This window comes from Hyaena hyaena, unplaced genomic scaffold (assembly GCF_003009895.1).
Source record: "Hyaena hyaena isolate Hyena2069 unplaced genomic scaffold, ASM300989v1 scaffold_349, whole genome shotgun sequence".
Classification (NCBI taxonomy): Eukaryota; Metazoa; Chordata; class Mammalia; order Carnivora; family Hyaenidae; genus Hyaena; species Hyaena hyaena.
The window spans coordinates 159,015-177,615 of NW_024080982.1; the positions used below are offsets into that span (position 1 = coordinate 159,015).

General features: G+C 34.7%; 1 protein-coding gene across 2 annotated transcripts in view; it reads left to right on the forward strand.

Moving 5' to 3' along the window:
* The window catches only part of GPATCH2 (G-patch domain containing 2), a 175,919-nt gene that overhangs the window by 7,002 nt on the left and 150,316 nt on the right, over positions 1–18,601 (forward strand). The window contains exons 2-6 of one of the 2 annotated variants that reach the window (XM_039249899.1): positions 3,689–4,405; positions 9,612–9,673; positions 12,683–12,865; positions 13,322–13,401; positions 13,529–15,551. In XM_039249899.1, the coding sequence (XP_039105830.1) occupies positions 3,689–4,405; positions 9,612–9,673; positions 12,683–12,865; positions 13,322–13,401; positions 13,529–13,561 (1,075 nt within the window). In that variant the 3' untranslated portion in view covers positions 13,562–15,551. Of the gene's footprint in view, positions 1–3,688; positions 4,406–9,611; positions 9,674–12,682; positions 12,866–13,321; positions 13,402–13,528; positions 15,552–18,601 lie in introns of those variants that run through there. The other variant, XM_039249898.1, reaches the window with a different exon arrangement.

Sequence of the window (18,601 nt, forward strand, 5' to 3'; positions counted from 1 at the left end):
ATAGGAAAGGTCTCATTTAAGAAAATATCTTGAAGATACAGTGTTTCCATACCATGGTCTTCAATACAACTGTCAAGGCAAAGGAAATAAATGAGCTATTGATTATGTGGTGTCTTATAATGACTTTATTTCTGTGAGGCCAGTTGATGCCAGTTTTCCCTGAGAGATATAAGTGAGACACAGCCTGACTGACTATAATATCGGTAGCTCATTAACAAGGGTTTTGACTTGCAGAGTCTGATTAGTTGAAACTGAAGGGGAAGAAAAGTGATTTTAACTTTGAATGTTGAATTTTTTTTTTTCTGTGTTTTTATGGGTCTTTTCAAAAGTCTTTTTAAAGTAATTGTTTTAGTTGGTATCCATATCTGATTCCTATTTGAGTGACATCATAGAATAAATTGGGTTCTTATTAAATTGTTTTAACTTTTTTTAATGTTTGTTTGTGAGAGAGAGAGAGAGAGAGAGAGAGAGGAGTAGGGGAGGGGCAGAGAGAGAGGGAGACACAGAATCCAAAGCAGGCTCCAGGCTCTGAGCTGTCAGCATAGTGCCTGACATGGTCGGGGCTCAAACCCAGGAACCATGAGATCATGACCTGAGCTGAAGTCAGACACTTAACCAACTGAACCATCCAGGCGCCCCTAAATTTTTTTTAATGTCTTTTATTTTATTGAGAAAAACACTATAAAATGAAGTAAGGTGACTATTTTAATGTTGTTATTAAGAAATTTTGCTTTGATCCTTAGTAATATTATCAGCTTTTTCTTAAGCTATGTTTGTTACAGTAATACTTTTTAAATGAAATTGATTCAACACTTAAATTTCAGTGGATTGAATCTGATTGCTAACCTTTATCTGATGTTAGGTTCACCACATTTTCTTTTCTGTAGTAAAGCACTAGATTATAACTTCGAAAATAACATGCAACTTTAGTTGGAGATTATATTCATGCATTGAGTCAATTTCCTATTAATATTTAGACCTAGCCATTCACCCATTGATAAGAAAACTGCATCTTCAAAAAGTAAGTTACTTAAGAACCAGGTGATACTGAATCTTCTTTTAGACAAAGGGTCCTTATTCTAATACATGTTAAGCTGGCTTCCAGTGAATTTTATTAAAGGTGCAATATTATATTCAGAGATAATTAGGTCTTTCAGACTACATTTCTTCCAAAGAAATAGTATTAATGGAAATGAACAAAATATTCACTGCAATAAAGGGAAAACAAAAAATGTGATTATTAACATAGAGGTAATGGAGAAATAGTCCTATTTGGCTTATCAGTGTACTCAGAATTATAGTCCTTCTTTTGGCTTAATGCTAATTCATATGTGACACGTACTTCTCATAATCAAATCCAGGGCTCTGAAACCTGAGTAATATATAGGACCCTTTAGATGGTTTTCCAGTGTTTATTTAAAATATGTATTTCAATCATCATGTTTTTTAAAAATGTGTCTCTCTAAAGGCTTTTTTTCCCATTCAGAATGCTAAAGGAGATAGAGCAGGAAAATACAATACCCACATTAAATGAAAGACTAAGTCCATTTAGTTAATTGCTCACAGTGTACATTTCACTGATAACTACAGCTTTGGGTCTTTGGATTCAGCCGACATCCACCACCTGTACTGCCCTGTGCAATATTGATCCAGGTCTCCCATTCCTCTTTTCTGTTCAGAAGAATATAATGCCTAAGTGTGAGTCATTTGGGTTTACACAGATATATATTAAATCTGTCCCCAAAATTAAAATAGTACCACCTGCTGTTACATCATTCCTAAACAAAAATGCAAACTGGATACTGGAATTGTGTGGTACTAGAATGCTGTTTTTGGCGGCTGTTGGTTAGCATTCAGGCTCTAGAACCAGATTGCTGAAGTTTGAAACATGTTTCTCCCGTTTTCTAGGTGTGTCACTTTGGGCAAATTGCCCTTAACGTCAGTGTCTCTGGGTATCTCATATATCACCTTCTAAGGTTATTATGTGAGAATGAAATGAAATAATGCATATAAAGCACTTAAAAATGGTCCTAGCACATAGTAAGTACTTGTGTTAGAAGCTGTATGTGTGAAACATTTTATAAGTAGTAAATCCAGTTGAATTAAAAATGTATGTGTATTTTCAGATTATTCAAATGAAAACACAAAATGAAAAATTATTATTGGGAGCTTGCAAATGCCTAAAATTATAGACTGTAGAGACTATATAAACCAGGGGTCAGCAAACTATAGCCAGCCATCACTTGGTTTTGTAAATAAAATTTTATTAGAGGGGCGCCTAGGTGGCTCAGCCGGTTGGGCATCTGACTTCAGCTCAGGTCATGATCTCATGGTCGTGGGTTCGAGCCCTGCATCAGGCTCTGTGCTGAATGAATGCTTGCTCAGAGCCTGGGGCCTGCTTTAGATTCTGTGCCTCCTTCACTCTGCCCCTCCTCCACTCGTACTCTGTCTCACTCTGTTTCTCAAAAATAAATAAATGTAAAAAAATTTTTTAAGTTTAAAAAATAATAATAAATAAAATTTTATTAGAACATAGCCATTCATTTATGTATTGCCTAGGGCTATTTTCACCTTACAGTGCCTAACGTTGAGTAGTTATGACACAAACCTAATGGACCGCAAAGCCTAAAATTTTTTCTGTTTGGTGGCCCTTCACAGAAAAGTATACCTACCCCTACTATAGATTTAGAAATTCTGTAGACCTCTATAGTTGAGAATATTTTGATCTCTAGGTCCTTCTAAGACTCAAATGATTGTTCATGATCTTTATAAGAAAGACACATGTTTGAATTAACTATAATGTTTAAAAACTAAAATCAGAATTTTGGGCTCTTCTTCACCAACTGAATCTTTGGGAGTTGTGTTTGGAGAGGATCAGTATAATTACTAAAAGTTCATAAAGAATGCTTATCCTAGCTGACAAGTAGATCATTTTCTCACTGGTAGCACAATTTAATGGTTTTTATTTGTTTCTTTTTATTTAAAAAAATATCAAGAAACTGTCTCAGAATGAGTTATAAGAAAAATGATGGGCCATTTTAGACCAGTGAGGCTCCAGTTTGAGTATGAACAGTTTCTGCATGACTGAGTTATGAGATTAGTGTGGCCTAAATATATGTCTCGTGTCCGGTTAAACTCTCTGTTCACGTATATTACAAATCTTGAAAGTACCCGTCAGTCTTTCCATCTCCCTCACACATCATGGTATTGACTGGGTAGAGTGTGTGGTGAGTAGAGGATTGTACCGCTTCCTTCTTCACTTAGAAATTGGTGTGGGGGAGGGGTGGGTGGCAGAAGGATTGAGAAAGTTCTCTCTATATCTGTTCTAGAAAAACTGACTCTAGGGAAAGGGCAGGAGACTAATCAGCAGGGAGTTAAGCTGAAATAAATTTTCTATAATTATACGGTGAAAATATGAAATTCCTGGGATCTTTCATTGCTGATATTATGCTTACTCTATCTTGAAGTAATTCCTATGTTTAATAAAAGAACTTACATATGAAAAAGGAGCTTAAAATGAGTCAGAATATTTGAAACTATCTGGGATACAAAAATTAAATAGCTTTTAAACATTTCTTTATAATAACTATTAATTTTAGATTTAGAGTGAATTGTCTGCTGTAATAAACTAGGTTGATGCAGCTAATACTATTTTCTTTAATTTTTTTTTCTTTTTTTAAAACTGTAGGCATTTCAGTCGAACCATGGAGGAGCTGGTTCATGATCTTGTCTCAGCGCTGGAAGAGAGCTCAGAGCAAGCTCGGGGTGGATTTGCTGAAACTGGAGACCATTCTCGAAGCATATCTTGCCCTCTGAAGCGTCAGGCAAGGAAAAGGAGAGGGAGAAAACGGAGGTCATATAATGTTCACCACCCCTGGGAGACTGGTCACTGCTTAAGTGAAGGCTCTGATTCTAGTTTAGAGGAACCAAGCAAGGACTACAGAGACAATCACAATAATAATAAAAAAGATCATAGTGACTCTGACGACCAAATGTTAGTGGCCAAGCGCAGGCCATCATCAAACTTAAATAATAATGTGCGAGGAAAAAGACCCCTGTGGCATGAATCTGATTTTGCTGTGGACAGCCTTGGGAACAGAACTCTGCGCAGAAGGAGAAAGGTAAAACGCATGGCCGTGGACCTTCCGCAGGACATCTCTAACAAACGGACGCTGACCCAGCCCCTTGAAGGTTGTAGAGATCAGGACATGGACAATGATAGAGCTTACCAATATCAAGAGTTTACCAAGAACAAAGTCAAAAAAAGGAAATTGAAAATAATTAGACAAGGACCAAAAATCCAAGATGAAGGAGTAGTTCTAGAAAGTGAGGAAATAAGCCAGACCAGTAAGGACAAAATGGACTATGAAGAGCAAAAAGTCTCAGATGAACTCATGAGTGAAAGGTGACTTTTATATTCTCTAAGTATAAAAATGTGTGTCTTCATTGTTTGTGCTTGAGCGTGTTGTGTATTTTAAGTAATTCTATTTTAAAGCAATTATAAATTATAACAATATGAAATATAATAATAGTGATATTACTGTTTAACCATGGTTATATTTCCTTATAATTTATGATGGTTAGCACAAAACAAAATTGCTTATTTGATTTACACAGTCTTTTGATTGTGTTTTAAAGATTTAATTTTCAGCTATAAAGAGAAAGAAAATGGATTTTCAATGGGAAAGAATGCACTTTTGAATAACAGCACATTCGTAACACTTAGAATTTGACTTATAATTATTTATTTGCTTAATTATAGAGCTCTAGCTTTGGTGCTTTTTAGTGTCACAATTCATCGGCTTATTTTGATTCTTAAGAATCAAAAATTGGTACCGCTTCAACACATATGACTGGTATTTTTAGAAGTCTGTGGATTACTGGGAATTCTGATCACTTATGAATTGTAAAACCTAATTTACAGTATAGAAACACTTGATATTGTCATTAGACAAATGAGGAAAACAATGACCCTTTGGCAGCTAGTCGTATGTACCTATTCTAGAAAGCAGATACACCACCATAATTGTTAAGTACTGTTTTGACAGCATCAAAAGGTAAGTGATCTTTTTTTTTTTTTTAACACAGAACTAATGCTACTATAGGAAATGAAAAAGTATTGCCCCTGTTCATCTTTTTAGGCATGTTCTTAAAACCAAACACAGAACTATGATCCAGAAAAAAATAAACAAAAAAATATTCCTTACTAGGAAAGAATATTTGATTTTAATTTGTAAACTGACCTCATTTTAATCATGTAGATTGTAGACCATGAATTTAATATATATATTTAATAATATATATTATTTTGTATATACATATGTGTTTGCTTACAAATATGATTACAAACATGAATAGGATCTGGTAAAACTTATAGCATGGGGCTTTTATTAGAGATGGTTTGCTATTTATGTAATTTCTCTAAGGAATTAAAAATTACTCAAAATAAAACAAAACAAAAAGTGTTTCAGGAAGGCTTTGAGAGGTTTATCATATCTGCTTTTCTTCCCAAAAAAGTGGGCATTTTTTATACCATACTGAAAATTATTTGTACAGTAGATTGAGCCATTGTGACTAAGGACCACTCAGCCTGACTTGAAGGTGATTATCTTGCTCAGTTGCTGGGAGGGAGCCTATGTGTAGTGGAGACTAAGTATTCATTTCCAGATTATTTACAGATTACTTGCTTTTTGGATTGAGTGTCCAAGCCCCTCCTTTTGTTGATGTCTGCCTTTTATTGACAGACATCAAACCTGGAAGGAAAGTGAGATGAAACTCTCCTGATTTCTCTTCATTGTAAGAAATATTTGAGTATCTATTAGGTATAATGAGTGTACCCAGCAGTCAACAGCCCAGGAACAAATTTTCAGAGAGGATGTTTTCACTCCTGAATAATTCTTTAAATATTTTTTCTCTAATTTAAAACTTAGACATGTAACTATTTTTGTTGTCACTCAGATGCGTATTCTTTCTGGGTGAAGGTTGCTAAATAAGGCAGTGCCTGTTCCCTACAGCCCTGTAGTTTAGAATAGCAGACAAGCAGACAACAAAAATGAAGTGTGCTGAGTGGAAAGTACTGCTCAGGGAAGATTTCCTAAAGGAGCTGTGGTTGAAGCAAGCACTAAGGCATGGACTGTGGAGCAGAGTGTGATATATTTGGGAAAGTACGTGTAGTTTGTTATTACTAGAACATAAAGTGGGGGTTGAGGCTACAGCAGTGAGCGTGTCTTGAAGGCCTTGTGTACTATGGTACTTTGGATTTTATCATGTAAGTGATGGGAGGAATTTTAACAGTGAAGAAACTCAATTAGATTTATATTTTCTCAAGTTAAGAGGATCTTAGTAACAGTATTTTTTTTTTTTTTTAGCTTTGACCCACCTCCAATCCATCCTTCAGTGGGAGGTGAATTATGACAGTGATAGTAGAGGGAAAAAAAAATAGAGCACTTCTAAGAGTTGGAATCAGTGGACGGTGGACTGTATTTGGGAAGATGAAAGAGAAAGAGGGCTCTCAGATGATTTCTTGTTTCAAGAATCAAAAATACAGGAAATGAACAGATTGGGGCACAGGGGATTGGGATTAGCATACAAACATTAATTTGACCAGCATTCATGGAATATATTCTCCTCTGAATACTGTGCTATAAAAGTCATGCTTTAAAAAAAAAAGGTGGAAAGAGGTGTTCATGGACATAAGCCACACTGGCTGTCAGATGCTGAAAATGAAAAGCTTGCTTCCATGTAAGTTCTTGTTCTGATTTATTGAACATGCTAACAACTACATGATATACTTGGAGCAACTAGCTAGATGTCAATGTGGTGAAATACAAATAAGGAAACATGTTTAAAACACATGTAAAAAGATCCCAAAAGAAGACCAGCGTCATTAGAGACTAAGAGCTGCTCTCATAGAGGGAAGTCTGATTTCTTTATATCTTAAGAAGACTAAGCAGGCAGAGAGAGTAGAGAGAAGATTGGTATACCACTTGGAGAAAGAACATAAACGAAAGAGATAGGGAGGGGAAGAATTTAGGTAGGGGTCACCCATACAGAGCCTTGAAATCTGTATTTAATCCAAAAAGTATGGGGAAGTAATTTTAGGTTTTTAATAGAAAACATTTTATTATTTTGTTTATTTAATTTACAATATATATGTACATATATGTATAGATATGCGCATGTGTTGTTTTTTTTAAAAAATATTTTTATTTATTTTAGGAGGGAGAGAGAGAGACAGCATGAGCAGGGGAGGATCAGAGAGAGAGGGAGATACAGACTCTGAAATAGGCTCCAGGCTCAGAGCTGGCAGTCAGCACAGAGCCCAATGCGGGGCTCGAACCCACGAACCGCGAGATCATGACCTAAGTGAAAGTCGGACGCTTAACCGGTTAAGCCACCCAGGCGCCCCTGCACATGTGTTTTATAAACATCCTCTTTTAGAATACTTTTAGTTTGATATGTAAGTTGCAAAGATAGTACAGAGGGTTCCTGTATATCCTGTTCCCATATACCCAACACCCAGCTTCCCCTGTTGTAGAGCACTTGTCAGAATCCATAAACCAAATAGTGACACGTTATTAACGAAGGACAATACTTTATTAGAATTCCCTTGTTTTTCTTTAATAGCCTTTTTCTGTTTCAGGATACCATCCAGGATATCATAATATTTTTAGTCAGAAAGTTATATTTGAAAAAGATGAGCCTGGTTACATGTAGACTATATTAAAGAGGTAAATCTAAACTCAGAAATTAGAAGGCCATTGTACTGAAAGAAAGAAAGAAAGAAAGAAAGAAAGAAAGAAAGAAAGAAAGAAAGAAAGAAAGAAAAGAAAAGAAAAAAGAAAAGAAAAGGAAGGAAGGAAGGAAGGAAAGAAGAAAAGAGCACGTAGTTTCATAATCCTTTATCTTTAAATATGAATTCTGAAAGCTGTGAAAAACTGATCCATTTGTGGCCAGACCTAACTTGAACAGTATTTAATGGATATTCATTCATTTAATTGAAAAAAAAAAATAATAAGTTTGATTCTGGAGTGCCACCCCAGGCCCCTATTAGGCATTTAGTCATTTTAGAACATAGCTTTCCAAAATTTGAAAAATTTTGAATTTTAAATACATTTTGCCTCAAGGATTTCCGAAAAAGAATTGTGACTCAGGTATATGATAACGCCATGTACTAGGGTTGTGTTGATATAGACAGACAGAAAAGCACTACTCAATCACAGAAGAGAAAAAAAACAATAGTAGTTTGGACAGCTAAACAGCAAAAAGGAAAACTTTCTGAAGTGTTTTTAGTACTCTAACATTACTGTACATAGAAGAGCATGCGTGTTTGTGAATAAGAAAATATGAATGTGATTGTCTGAGAAACTATTATTTTCTTTCATTAACACATTGTACAGCTTAGGGACCTTTATACATTCTCCTAATATGAAGAAAGTTAAAGAAAAAGGTACTTAGAGTTTCTTGGTAAAATGTGTTTGCCACTTGACAGATCTTTATACTTTTGGTTTTTATTTATTTTTTAAAAATCAGACAACTGAAATTATATTCTATATTCAGAAAACATTTGGGTTTACTCTCATCTATGGTTTTAATTTGAACTCTCAATTTAAATATTTTAAAACAGATTGATTTTGTTTAATAAGTCAGGTTATAGAGTTGTGTGTGTAAACAGGAAAAGTATTATAAAATTCACCTGGAGCAATTTCCTGATTGGTTAAAATTAAAAATTATAGGAAGAAGAGAGTATATGAGAATTTTTAAAGAACATCATCAATTTTCTTTAGAGGACAACCAAGCCCGTTTATTACACAATCTTGTTTTTGTGTTTTTCAACTAACTAGGTTTTCATGTAAGCATGGCTTCTGTTAGAACAAATAGTGACAGTTTATTCATGTCAGTCAAATATCTACTATTTGTTTTAATTTGTATGTGACATTTGCCTTTGTATCATACTCAAACTTCTATGGAAGTGTGGAGTACCTATTATTTTTACTTACCTCCTCAATATTGGCAATATTGCATCACTTAGTTCAGAGGGATTTTAACTTTGACTTAATGGATTGTTATCATTGTAAACTTCTTTTCCTCCTTGCTAAGTAATAGAGTTGTTGTGAATTCTTAAGTAATGTCTTTTCCAGAATATTTGCAAACGGGGTTATGAAAAGTAATTTCATGCCAGGCCCTTGTATTTCATATGCTGAAGAAAGGCGTAGGCTGCTTTTGATTGAGACTTTCCCCATTTTATTGAGCAGCGGTGTTCCGGGCTCAGGCTGAATTGCACACGGCATAAGAAAGGAGCAGTGAGCATTTGATGAAAGCAGATAATAAAATGCATCAATTGTGTCAGCACCTCGTTGCAGTCACATCTGGCTTACTGTCAGGGTCCCATTAGATTCCTGTGGTTTTATGTGCCAAAAATAATATGCTCTATAGTTAATGGAACCAGAATATTTGCAGTTTGATTAAAAAAAATCATCTTATTTTCTTTCAGATCTTTGTCAGGCTTAAGTTTCATCTCTGAGCTGCCATGTCTCTTTAAAATTTTACGACTGAGAGATCAATTGTTCTTTTGATCTGTTTTTTTTTTTTTTTCTTTTCCCTTATTACAGTGATTCCAGCAGTCTCAGCAGCACTGATGCTGGTTTATTTACCAATGATGAGGGAAGACAAGGTACCGAAATGCTATTTTTTTATTCCTTTGGAAAAATGTCTTCATTTGAAAGTTTGTGCTTATTACTAGTTACTCCCTAGGTTGACAACTGTAATCCGTTTACCTTACACACGCCTGCTTCGTGGACTGGGCTTTAGTCCTTCTTTATACTATGAAGGGTATCCTGTCTTCATGACCTAACGTAATTGATTATCTCCAAAAGCTAGTATGTGGAGCTAATAATATTAAGGAAGGATTATCTTCCTTAAGCAAGCTTTACATACCTCAGTCTTTTCAATTTTGTCTCTTAGCAAGTTCACAAGACACTGGTTCTCATTCTCCACCTGATTCCAAATGTATTTAATACTGTGTAAGCATTAATAAAGATGGATTTGCAAGTCATTTGTCATTTTTATTCAGCCATGACATTTATTCATCCTATCCGGTTTGTAAGTAATTAGACAGTTTTCATGAATTCAGTATTGTAAACTGTTCAACGGTAATGTCTTGCAGCTTAGATCTTTGACATCTTTGAAGTTTCCTGAAGCTTTTCACACTTTAACGTGGCATTATTTTGAAACTATGTATTTGGGAAGAAAATAGGACAATAAGGGATCAAAAGGCATATCCGCAAATACTTACCACAAATGTTACCTTCCTTTCTTGAGAATCTTTAGAGCAAAGCAGTAAGTTCTAAGGGACAAAGCCAAAATTTATTGTTTTAAATTATACATAGTCTAATGATATGGAAAACAAAGAACAAGATCATAGTTGCCTACACATTCTTTTCTTAGTCTGTTCATCCTCTTTACAATAGGAATAAATTAAATGATTAAATTTTTTCTTACTTATAACTCATATATTCCAGGTAAATAGGCACATACTGTTTTAAAGACCATAGACTTTTTAAAGTTAGGAGACTGCAGAAATATGTTAGAGCTTTGGGACTCAGAGTGAGCTTGACTACCTTGATAATATACCTAAATTCTCATTTAAATACATAGGCCTACTCAAAGTTGCAAATTTGAATTTGGCAATGAAATGAAATGAACAGCTTCTTTAAAAAGTAACTTTGGACAAGTCCATCAATCTTGGAAAAACTTTGAATGGTTTAGAATGATGCGCTAGCATTTATTATGAACTTATTATATTTTACATTTCTAAGTGCTGTTTTTCATTCAACTTACTTTAGGCTCTCACTCTGTTTAAAAAAATTTTTTTTAACATTCATTTTTGAGAGACAGAGACACAGAGTGATTGGGGAAGTGGAGGGAGAGAGGGAGACACAGAATCTGAAGCAGGCTCCAGGCTCTGAGCTGTCAGCACAGAGCCCGATGTGGGGCTCAAACCCACAAGCCGTGATACCATGACCTGAGCCACCCACCCAGGCACTTCTGCTCTTCTATTATTCTTAAGAAAACCCTGGGAGAAGATTCTTTTTTGGGGGGCTGATGAAACCCAGGCTACTAAAGTTGAGGCAACTTCCCAATATTACAAAACACTCTAGTTTTGATTGATGTCTGACTTCAACGCTCAAGTTCTTCATCTTCAGCTACTTGATTTCCCGATTAAGAACAATGTTGTACATCACTTCAAAATAAAATAACCTCATTTTTCTATTATAATATTTTCTCAATTGAAACTAAGATCTTGGGTAATCAGTTTCAAGTGACTCCCTTTCTTTTCTTGTATTTATACCTGCTCTGGGAAATTTTAATTTATAGTTCTCAGTAAAATTAGTAATATTTATGTGCTTTGAAATGTGCTTGGTTTTTTCCTTTTAATTAATTTTCATTAAATCCTCTGTTGAAATAAACTAGTGGCTTTGGTTTTCCAAATGCTTTCAACTTTTTACTCCCTCATAATTTGAAGTATGGCTATTTTCCATAAAGTCATTTTCCGTTAAGCTTTGGGTTTTTTTCTAGTTTACTTTTAAAAATATTTGCAGTAAGAGATTTTGGAAATCAGAAATCTCTTTCTGTAAAGGAAAAAACTTTATGGCATTTGTGATGACCCTCTCACCAACCAGAATTCACAGTTTTTCTAAGAAACATGAAGACTTGAATGAATCTAGGATCATATTCAAAATGCTATTTGTCACATACATTTAAAAGCCATCTGCCTTCTTCTGTATTTTTGTCTCCTTATACATCTATTATTCCTATTTTAAAAACAAAATACTGTTGATTCACACCAAGGGTACATTTTGAACTGAATTTTAAATGGATCGTTTCTCCATGGTTACACTCAGGGATGTTCCCAAAAGTCAGACTTAGTATTGACAGTGTTCTGTCTTAAAAAATACCTTGCTTGTAGTAGTCCAGCACAGTTTCTTCCTCAACTCTGTGGTACTGTCACTTTTCATTTAAAATCAACTTTTTCACAACTATTTCTTAATGAACTTAATCAGATTAATTTCATTTAGTCACATCTGTTCATGATTGTTTCCCCTTTTACACTCCATACAAATCATGAAATTAAGCTAATTATATACCATTATCAGCTGCAGAGAACAGGTTCTACAGTTTTATACTTGTAATTCCCGGCAGGAGATTAAGGCTTGTTTTTCTTCAATTTGGAAAGGGTGGTAACTTAAATGGATTTCTGTACAGTTTTTCCATAGAATTAACCAGTATTACTGTTTTTCACATACTTAAATCGGTTCTGTAACCTAACAGCTTATATTTTTGCTGATGGCAGTTCTTGTTATAGTGTTAAAAAACACAATAGCTGTGGTATAGAATCAACAGTTTTCTGTACAGATTGCATATACAATTGCCAGTTAAAATTCAGGATCCCCAGTTAAATTTGATTTGTAGATAATTCACAAATAATTTTTTAGTATAAGTATGTCCCATGCAGTATTTAGATGTACTAAAAATTTTCTGTTAGTACTTTATATTAAAAATCATTTCTGTGAAATTCAGATTCAATTGCTGTCTTGTATTTTTTTAAAAACCTGACTCTGATAACCCTGTGTATTTGGATAATAAAACTGAAGCTTTGGGGGAATTTCTTGTTTTTGCGCAGGTGACGATGAGCAGAGTGACTGGTTTTATGAGAAGGAATCAGGGGGAGCATGTGGCATCACTGGAGTTGTGCCCTGGTGGGAAAATGAAGATCCTACCGAGCTAGACAAGAATTTGCCAGATCCTGTCTTTGAAAGTATCTTAACTGGTTCTTTCCCTCTTATGTCACACTCGGGAAGAAGAGGTCAGTAGCGCTTCCTGACTGCCTGATATTGGGGGCTTATATGAATTTAGGAATACTCATTAAAAGAGATTAGGCTAAAAGGGAAATGAAAGAGTCTAAGCGCAAGATGCTGTAAAGGAAGATGTTGAACAGTAATTCAGCTACTACATTGATCACGCATTCAAAGTATGTTAGAACGGTCGACTTGCCTTCTAGCTAGGACCATTGTGAAAATGTTGAAATGTTAGAAAGGTTAAACTAGGAGGGAAAAAAAGCCCTGATAACGCCCTTATTCTCAAATAATCAGTAGATGTGTGCTAACCTCATTAGAACCCTATGAGGCGTTGCTTCAGATCTTTTGTTTTGCATTTTCCTCACTACTATTGAAGATGTTTCCCACCTCCAACTTTTTCTGAATTCTGTATTGATGGGAATAATGATCATGGGAGCTTCTAAAGGAGTGCTTTGATTTTCCAGGTTTCCAAGCTAGACTCAGTCGCCTTCATGGACTGCCTTCCAAGAGCATTAAAAAATCAGGAGGGACCACAACTTCAATGGTAGGCATGCTTTTCTGATTTGTTGTCATGTTTGGAAATGTATCCATTTCTATGGAATAAAAAGCCACATCCTCATCCTTTATTCATTTTCTAATGTTATACTTAAAAATAATCCATTTTCTTGTAGGCTACAAACTGGACCAGTGAGATTCCCCTATAAACCAAATCTTCTAATGCTAATAAATTAGTTACGTTTTGAACATCTGGGGAATGGCATTCGAGGGAACCTGGCTCCTGTCCTCTTCCCCTGGAGGAATATCATTGAAGTGAGAGCCTCTTTGATGAAAAGATGGGGCTGTTTTTGCTGGAGGACTGGTATTCTTCCTTTAGTCAGAAGTGAACCTGCTTGGGGAAGCTTTCTAGGGATGTAGGTTGGCCCAGGGTGGGTTGAAACTACTGTAAATTTTATATATTTTTCTCTTTTATGATTTTTTTTTACATTGAATCCATTTATGTATTACTTGCTTTGCCAAAATGCTAACAAAAGCTAGAAAATTGAACACTTCCAGATTTCACATAAGTATTCCTTAATGTTTCTATTGTGACTGGTTAAAAACGAATTCTTAACATCTCTGACTGTTGTAAATAAAAGTGATGCATTGACATTTATGGTTCATTCTTAGAGAAGTCTTATATAACCAGCATTATTTAAAATATTTGCATTTTACTCAGGGTTTTTTAACAAGGGCTAAGATGAGTAGTAGGTAAGGTTGATCATCTTTCCTAGAATTTCTGTTTTGTTCAGTTTGCTTTCTACTTGGTTAATCTGCTCTGTATTGCAAACCCATTGTATTTTACAGTATAGTGTTCATTGTACCACAAAAAGAATCATCCTAGTTTTTAAGTGAACTACAGTGATAACTAGCCTGTGCTAATACATTCATTGACTATTACTTTTTTAAAAAATATCTGCTTTGTCTAATACCTGAAACCACTCAAAATTATCGTTTTGGTTCAGAGCTTATGGAAATCATGTGAAAGCTGGTGTTTCAGCTAATACTGTACGCCTCCGAATCCTGTTGTCATCTTTAAAGTGAGAGCTGCTCACAAACCCTTAGAATGGCAGATTTTATGTGTCAGCGTGAGTGTCAGAAATACTTGCATGAGCTCATTTTCACAAGCAGAGGGGAAAATGTAACATTTCTTTTGATGGTATAATTTAGACACTATACAACATTCAGGCCATTTGAATTCTTCAAAATGATACATGAAAATGTTTTATTAAGTTCCAATAATTGGTTAAACCTGTGATTTCATACATGTATTTTTATATTATTGTATGGATTAAATGTTAATTCAGCATTTCATGGCCAACTTAAATATGATGATTGGAAAAGAAACTTAAAGTTGACATTTCTTTTACCTGAAAGTACTATAACCTGAAAGATTCCAGAAAATGTATTAAGCAGGAATGTGTGACATCTTTTAGATTGCTTGTCTAAACTGGGGAGATTCAATATGATAAAGTGCAACTTTGAGTATCTTTACCTTTGCATATTTAAAGTGATATTTTAGAGGTACAATAATGTGGTGTTTGGTCATTGTAAGTAAGCCTTTTTGTGCTATGTCCTTTGGAGTAAAAATTCATGATTTCTTTTCTGAATTACATAAATGCTTTTATTTTATTTTGTATAATGACTGTCTTTTAGATCTGAATAAGTCACTTTAAAACCTTGGCCTATGAATTTTGCCTTACCAATCATGAATCTAGATGAATGCTATCTAGTTCTTGGTTCAGTTTTACCTATTTTTATTTTTGGTTCACTGCTTGCTTGAGCATAGCTGGGATTTGTAGCCCATTTTCTAGGCTTATTGCAATCTCACTGTGGTATTTTATAGAAGCTATTACATCTGATAGGTTAGCTTCATGGTATTGATGATACATGGCTTAACCATAGTAAAAGCTGCCTTCCCTCTCTAAATTGTAAAAAGGTGATTAAGTTTCACTTGATGGAGATATACTATATATGTGTGTTTATCATGGAACCTAGAGCATTAGGCCATAAACTGTTTTCCTGGTCTACGTTTTTTTTGTATTCAAATTTTACTGAAGACAATGGGGCTCCTTCAGGTTTTCTTTCTTTCAATCCTGAATTGTCCTTGTTTGGATTTTTAAGTACTGTAATTTTTTTTTTTCAATAAAATATCTGACTTGGACAAGAAAGGTAAGAGTTCCAATTTGTGCTGATATCTTTAAATTCCTCTGCTAAGTTTTGTTGTTGGTGGTGGTCATTCTGTCCATATTGTATGTAACAACCTCATTTTAAAAATCATAATCTCACAAAGCAGCCATATTTAAACAGGACCCATGACATCCAGTAATAAGAAATGAAATTTAATTCCTTAGACTTTCACACTGGAAAGCCAGATTGGTTTTAAGAGAGGTCAGTTTTCTGAGCAAAGTCAGACACACGTAGCTACAACCCATTAAACAGAATGGCAACAAAAGATTTCTTTTTCTTATTCAGATAAGTAATGATTGCACTGCTCTTATGATAACCTTTGAAGGACATGACAGAAGAATCTTTTTACTGACATATTAATGGAAAGTTTTCAATTGGACTTTTAATTATTCATCATAATTATGTTCAAAGTCGCCTTGAACACTGATTAGCAAATACTGAACCATTGCTCCTAAGGGAAATAGCAGGTTAAGTTCCTTTGAGCCTCCGGTCACGACATTTTTATCTGTTGATCAGTATAATCTTGTTTTATGTATTTTTATGTCTAAAAACACCTTACTTAATATATATTGTTGATTCGTTAACATTGAACTCCTGACCAGCAGCACTCTAACCCATGCCTGCACAAAGCCCATCTACCACCGGTATTTCCCCTCAAGGCCTCTCGTGGCCTTCTTGTGCTTAGGAACCCTAGTCAGCACCTCACGATGCGTGGGGTTTGTTGAAAACCGTGAATTCCCAACAAAAAGCATGAAACTGTGAAAAACGTGGCACTAAATAAGCCACAAGAAGGACACTTGATTACAGTATTAGAGCTGAAATAGGAATGCACACTGTTGTCTAATGTGACCTCAGTGGGGAATGTACATGTGTACCTGGTAACAGATTTCTCACTGCTCCTGAATGTCCATGAAAGTGCTACAAGAATTGATTTAGGAGTGGGACTCCTGGCTGGCTCATTCAGAGGGACGTGTGACTCTCCATCTCAGGGTTGCAAGTTTGAGCCCCATGTTGGGTGTACAGATTAAAAATAAAATCTTAACAAAATAACTGAGGGTTACAGATACATGTTAATGAGTAGGCAAACTTGCAAATGTGAAGCCTGCAAATAGTGATTTTAGTTTTGTTGAGCTGAGTGATATGGTAATTATGGAAAATTTGTAGGTTTTGAAGGCTGAACTTTGTGAATCTCTACTCTGGTTCTCCTTTTTACTTGTAATTACAAATTGAATGTCATTTTTTCTTTCTGTTAAAGAGATAATATTTACTTTGCAGATGCGGTGTCAGGATTAAATGAGATTATGTGTTCATAATTGGGACCAGAGCCATTTTTGTCACATAGTATATACTAAATAAATGATAGTTATTGTTACTGTTAGATATATTAAATATAGAATCTCATGATTTAGAAAATATTTGTATCACGGGTCAAGTTCAGAATTTTAGGCTTTTAAACTCTTCACATTTTATATATGATAAGCCTTTATACCTAATATTTAAAGTGCTTTATATTGCAGCCTTTTATGTTTCTTTTATACTTCATTTATATTTGAGCCAGCCTTTGTCTTTAATATGGTCTGTGAAGAATGATTTCAAATGAGTTTTAGATTGACAGCTACTGCATTAAATCTCAAAGCCTGATTGCAGACTAAAAAACTGTTCTAAACACTTCTCCTTAACCTCTGATCATTAAGCCATTCATTTGCAGAAAGACCTCTACTATTTAGGAGATTTTGGTTACCTGATTTTAAAAAATAATTTTGCCCATATACGTGACATGTGAATGCAGTCACAGTTCTGAAAATTTAATGTTGAAAGGAAATAACTGTTGCTTTCCTTCTGTTAGAATAAAGCACTGGTTTTTTGGAGCCTAGCTACCCAGCCTCTAATATTTACCTGTTTTTGGAGAATTAAGCAAATGATAATTAATTCTGAGGAATATTCTCAGGAGATTCAGTGTGAATCTCCTTTATTTCCAGAATTTTTGCATCAAGTACAGTTCAGAGTAAATAATACTCAGAGAATCCATCAGAGAAGAGAGTCTGTTTGGGGATATAGTACTTACAAAGTGAATCCAATTAACCTGACTTAAGCATAGCATTTCTGATAGCCAAGATATCCTACCCTTAAGCATCCTAATTAATCACTGTTTTCTGTAGGTGAGAGATTTTTGAAAAAAAATTTTTAAACTGATGGTCTTAGACCAGGTGTTACATTTATCTAAGTTAGCATTCAAACCGAGTGATCTGTTGAAAGATCAAGAAATAAATGGCTCCATTTAATTGTGGTACCTAAAGTCCAGCAGAAATTGCACCTAAAGGCTATAGGGCTCCACTTAAAAGTTTTATCATCATTTTTTCCAGGTTTTTTTTTTTTTTTTTGTATAGTTGGGAGTGAGAACAAGTATAGTGCTGATGGTGGGGGTGGTTATTCTTTCAAAGAAAACAAAGCTGATTTAATGGACTTTTTGTTCATACGTGTTTCTCAAGTTAAATTCTGCCAAAAATGTGAACATCAACCCTTCATCTCACTTGTCATGCTATACGAGTAAGCATACTGTTTATTTTCAACAAAGAAATAGCCCTGAAAATAATTTATGTCTGTTTAGAATCTTAAGTCAGTCCGTTGTGTAAGAGAAAGGAGGATTGTACATATTTCTCTTCCTGTGAAGTATATCATAGAAGACCAGACCCGATTTCATGAGTGGCTTATTGATAATGATGATGATGCTATAATGATTTACTCTGTATAACTTGCTCAACCTTTGTTTTCTTGTATCTTAGGATACTAGAGTAGAAATATGTAGTCTCATTAATAGCCTTTTACCACAGAAAGGCCATTTTAAATGGGTTTGCTTTAAATAAGGAAACTACATAAACTTTTCTCTTAGACTAGTCAAAGAAATTTTATAATAGAAAACATGTCTAAAATGATGTTTAAAAATACATATGGTGTGTGTCCTCAACTGTAATTTGACCACGTGCTAACTAGTTATCCAGTATTTTTTAGTGGAATCC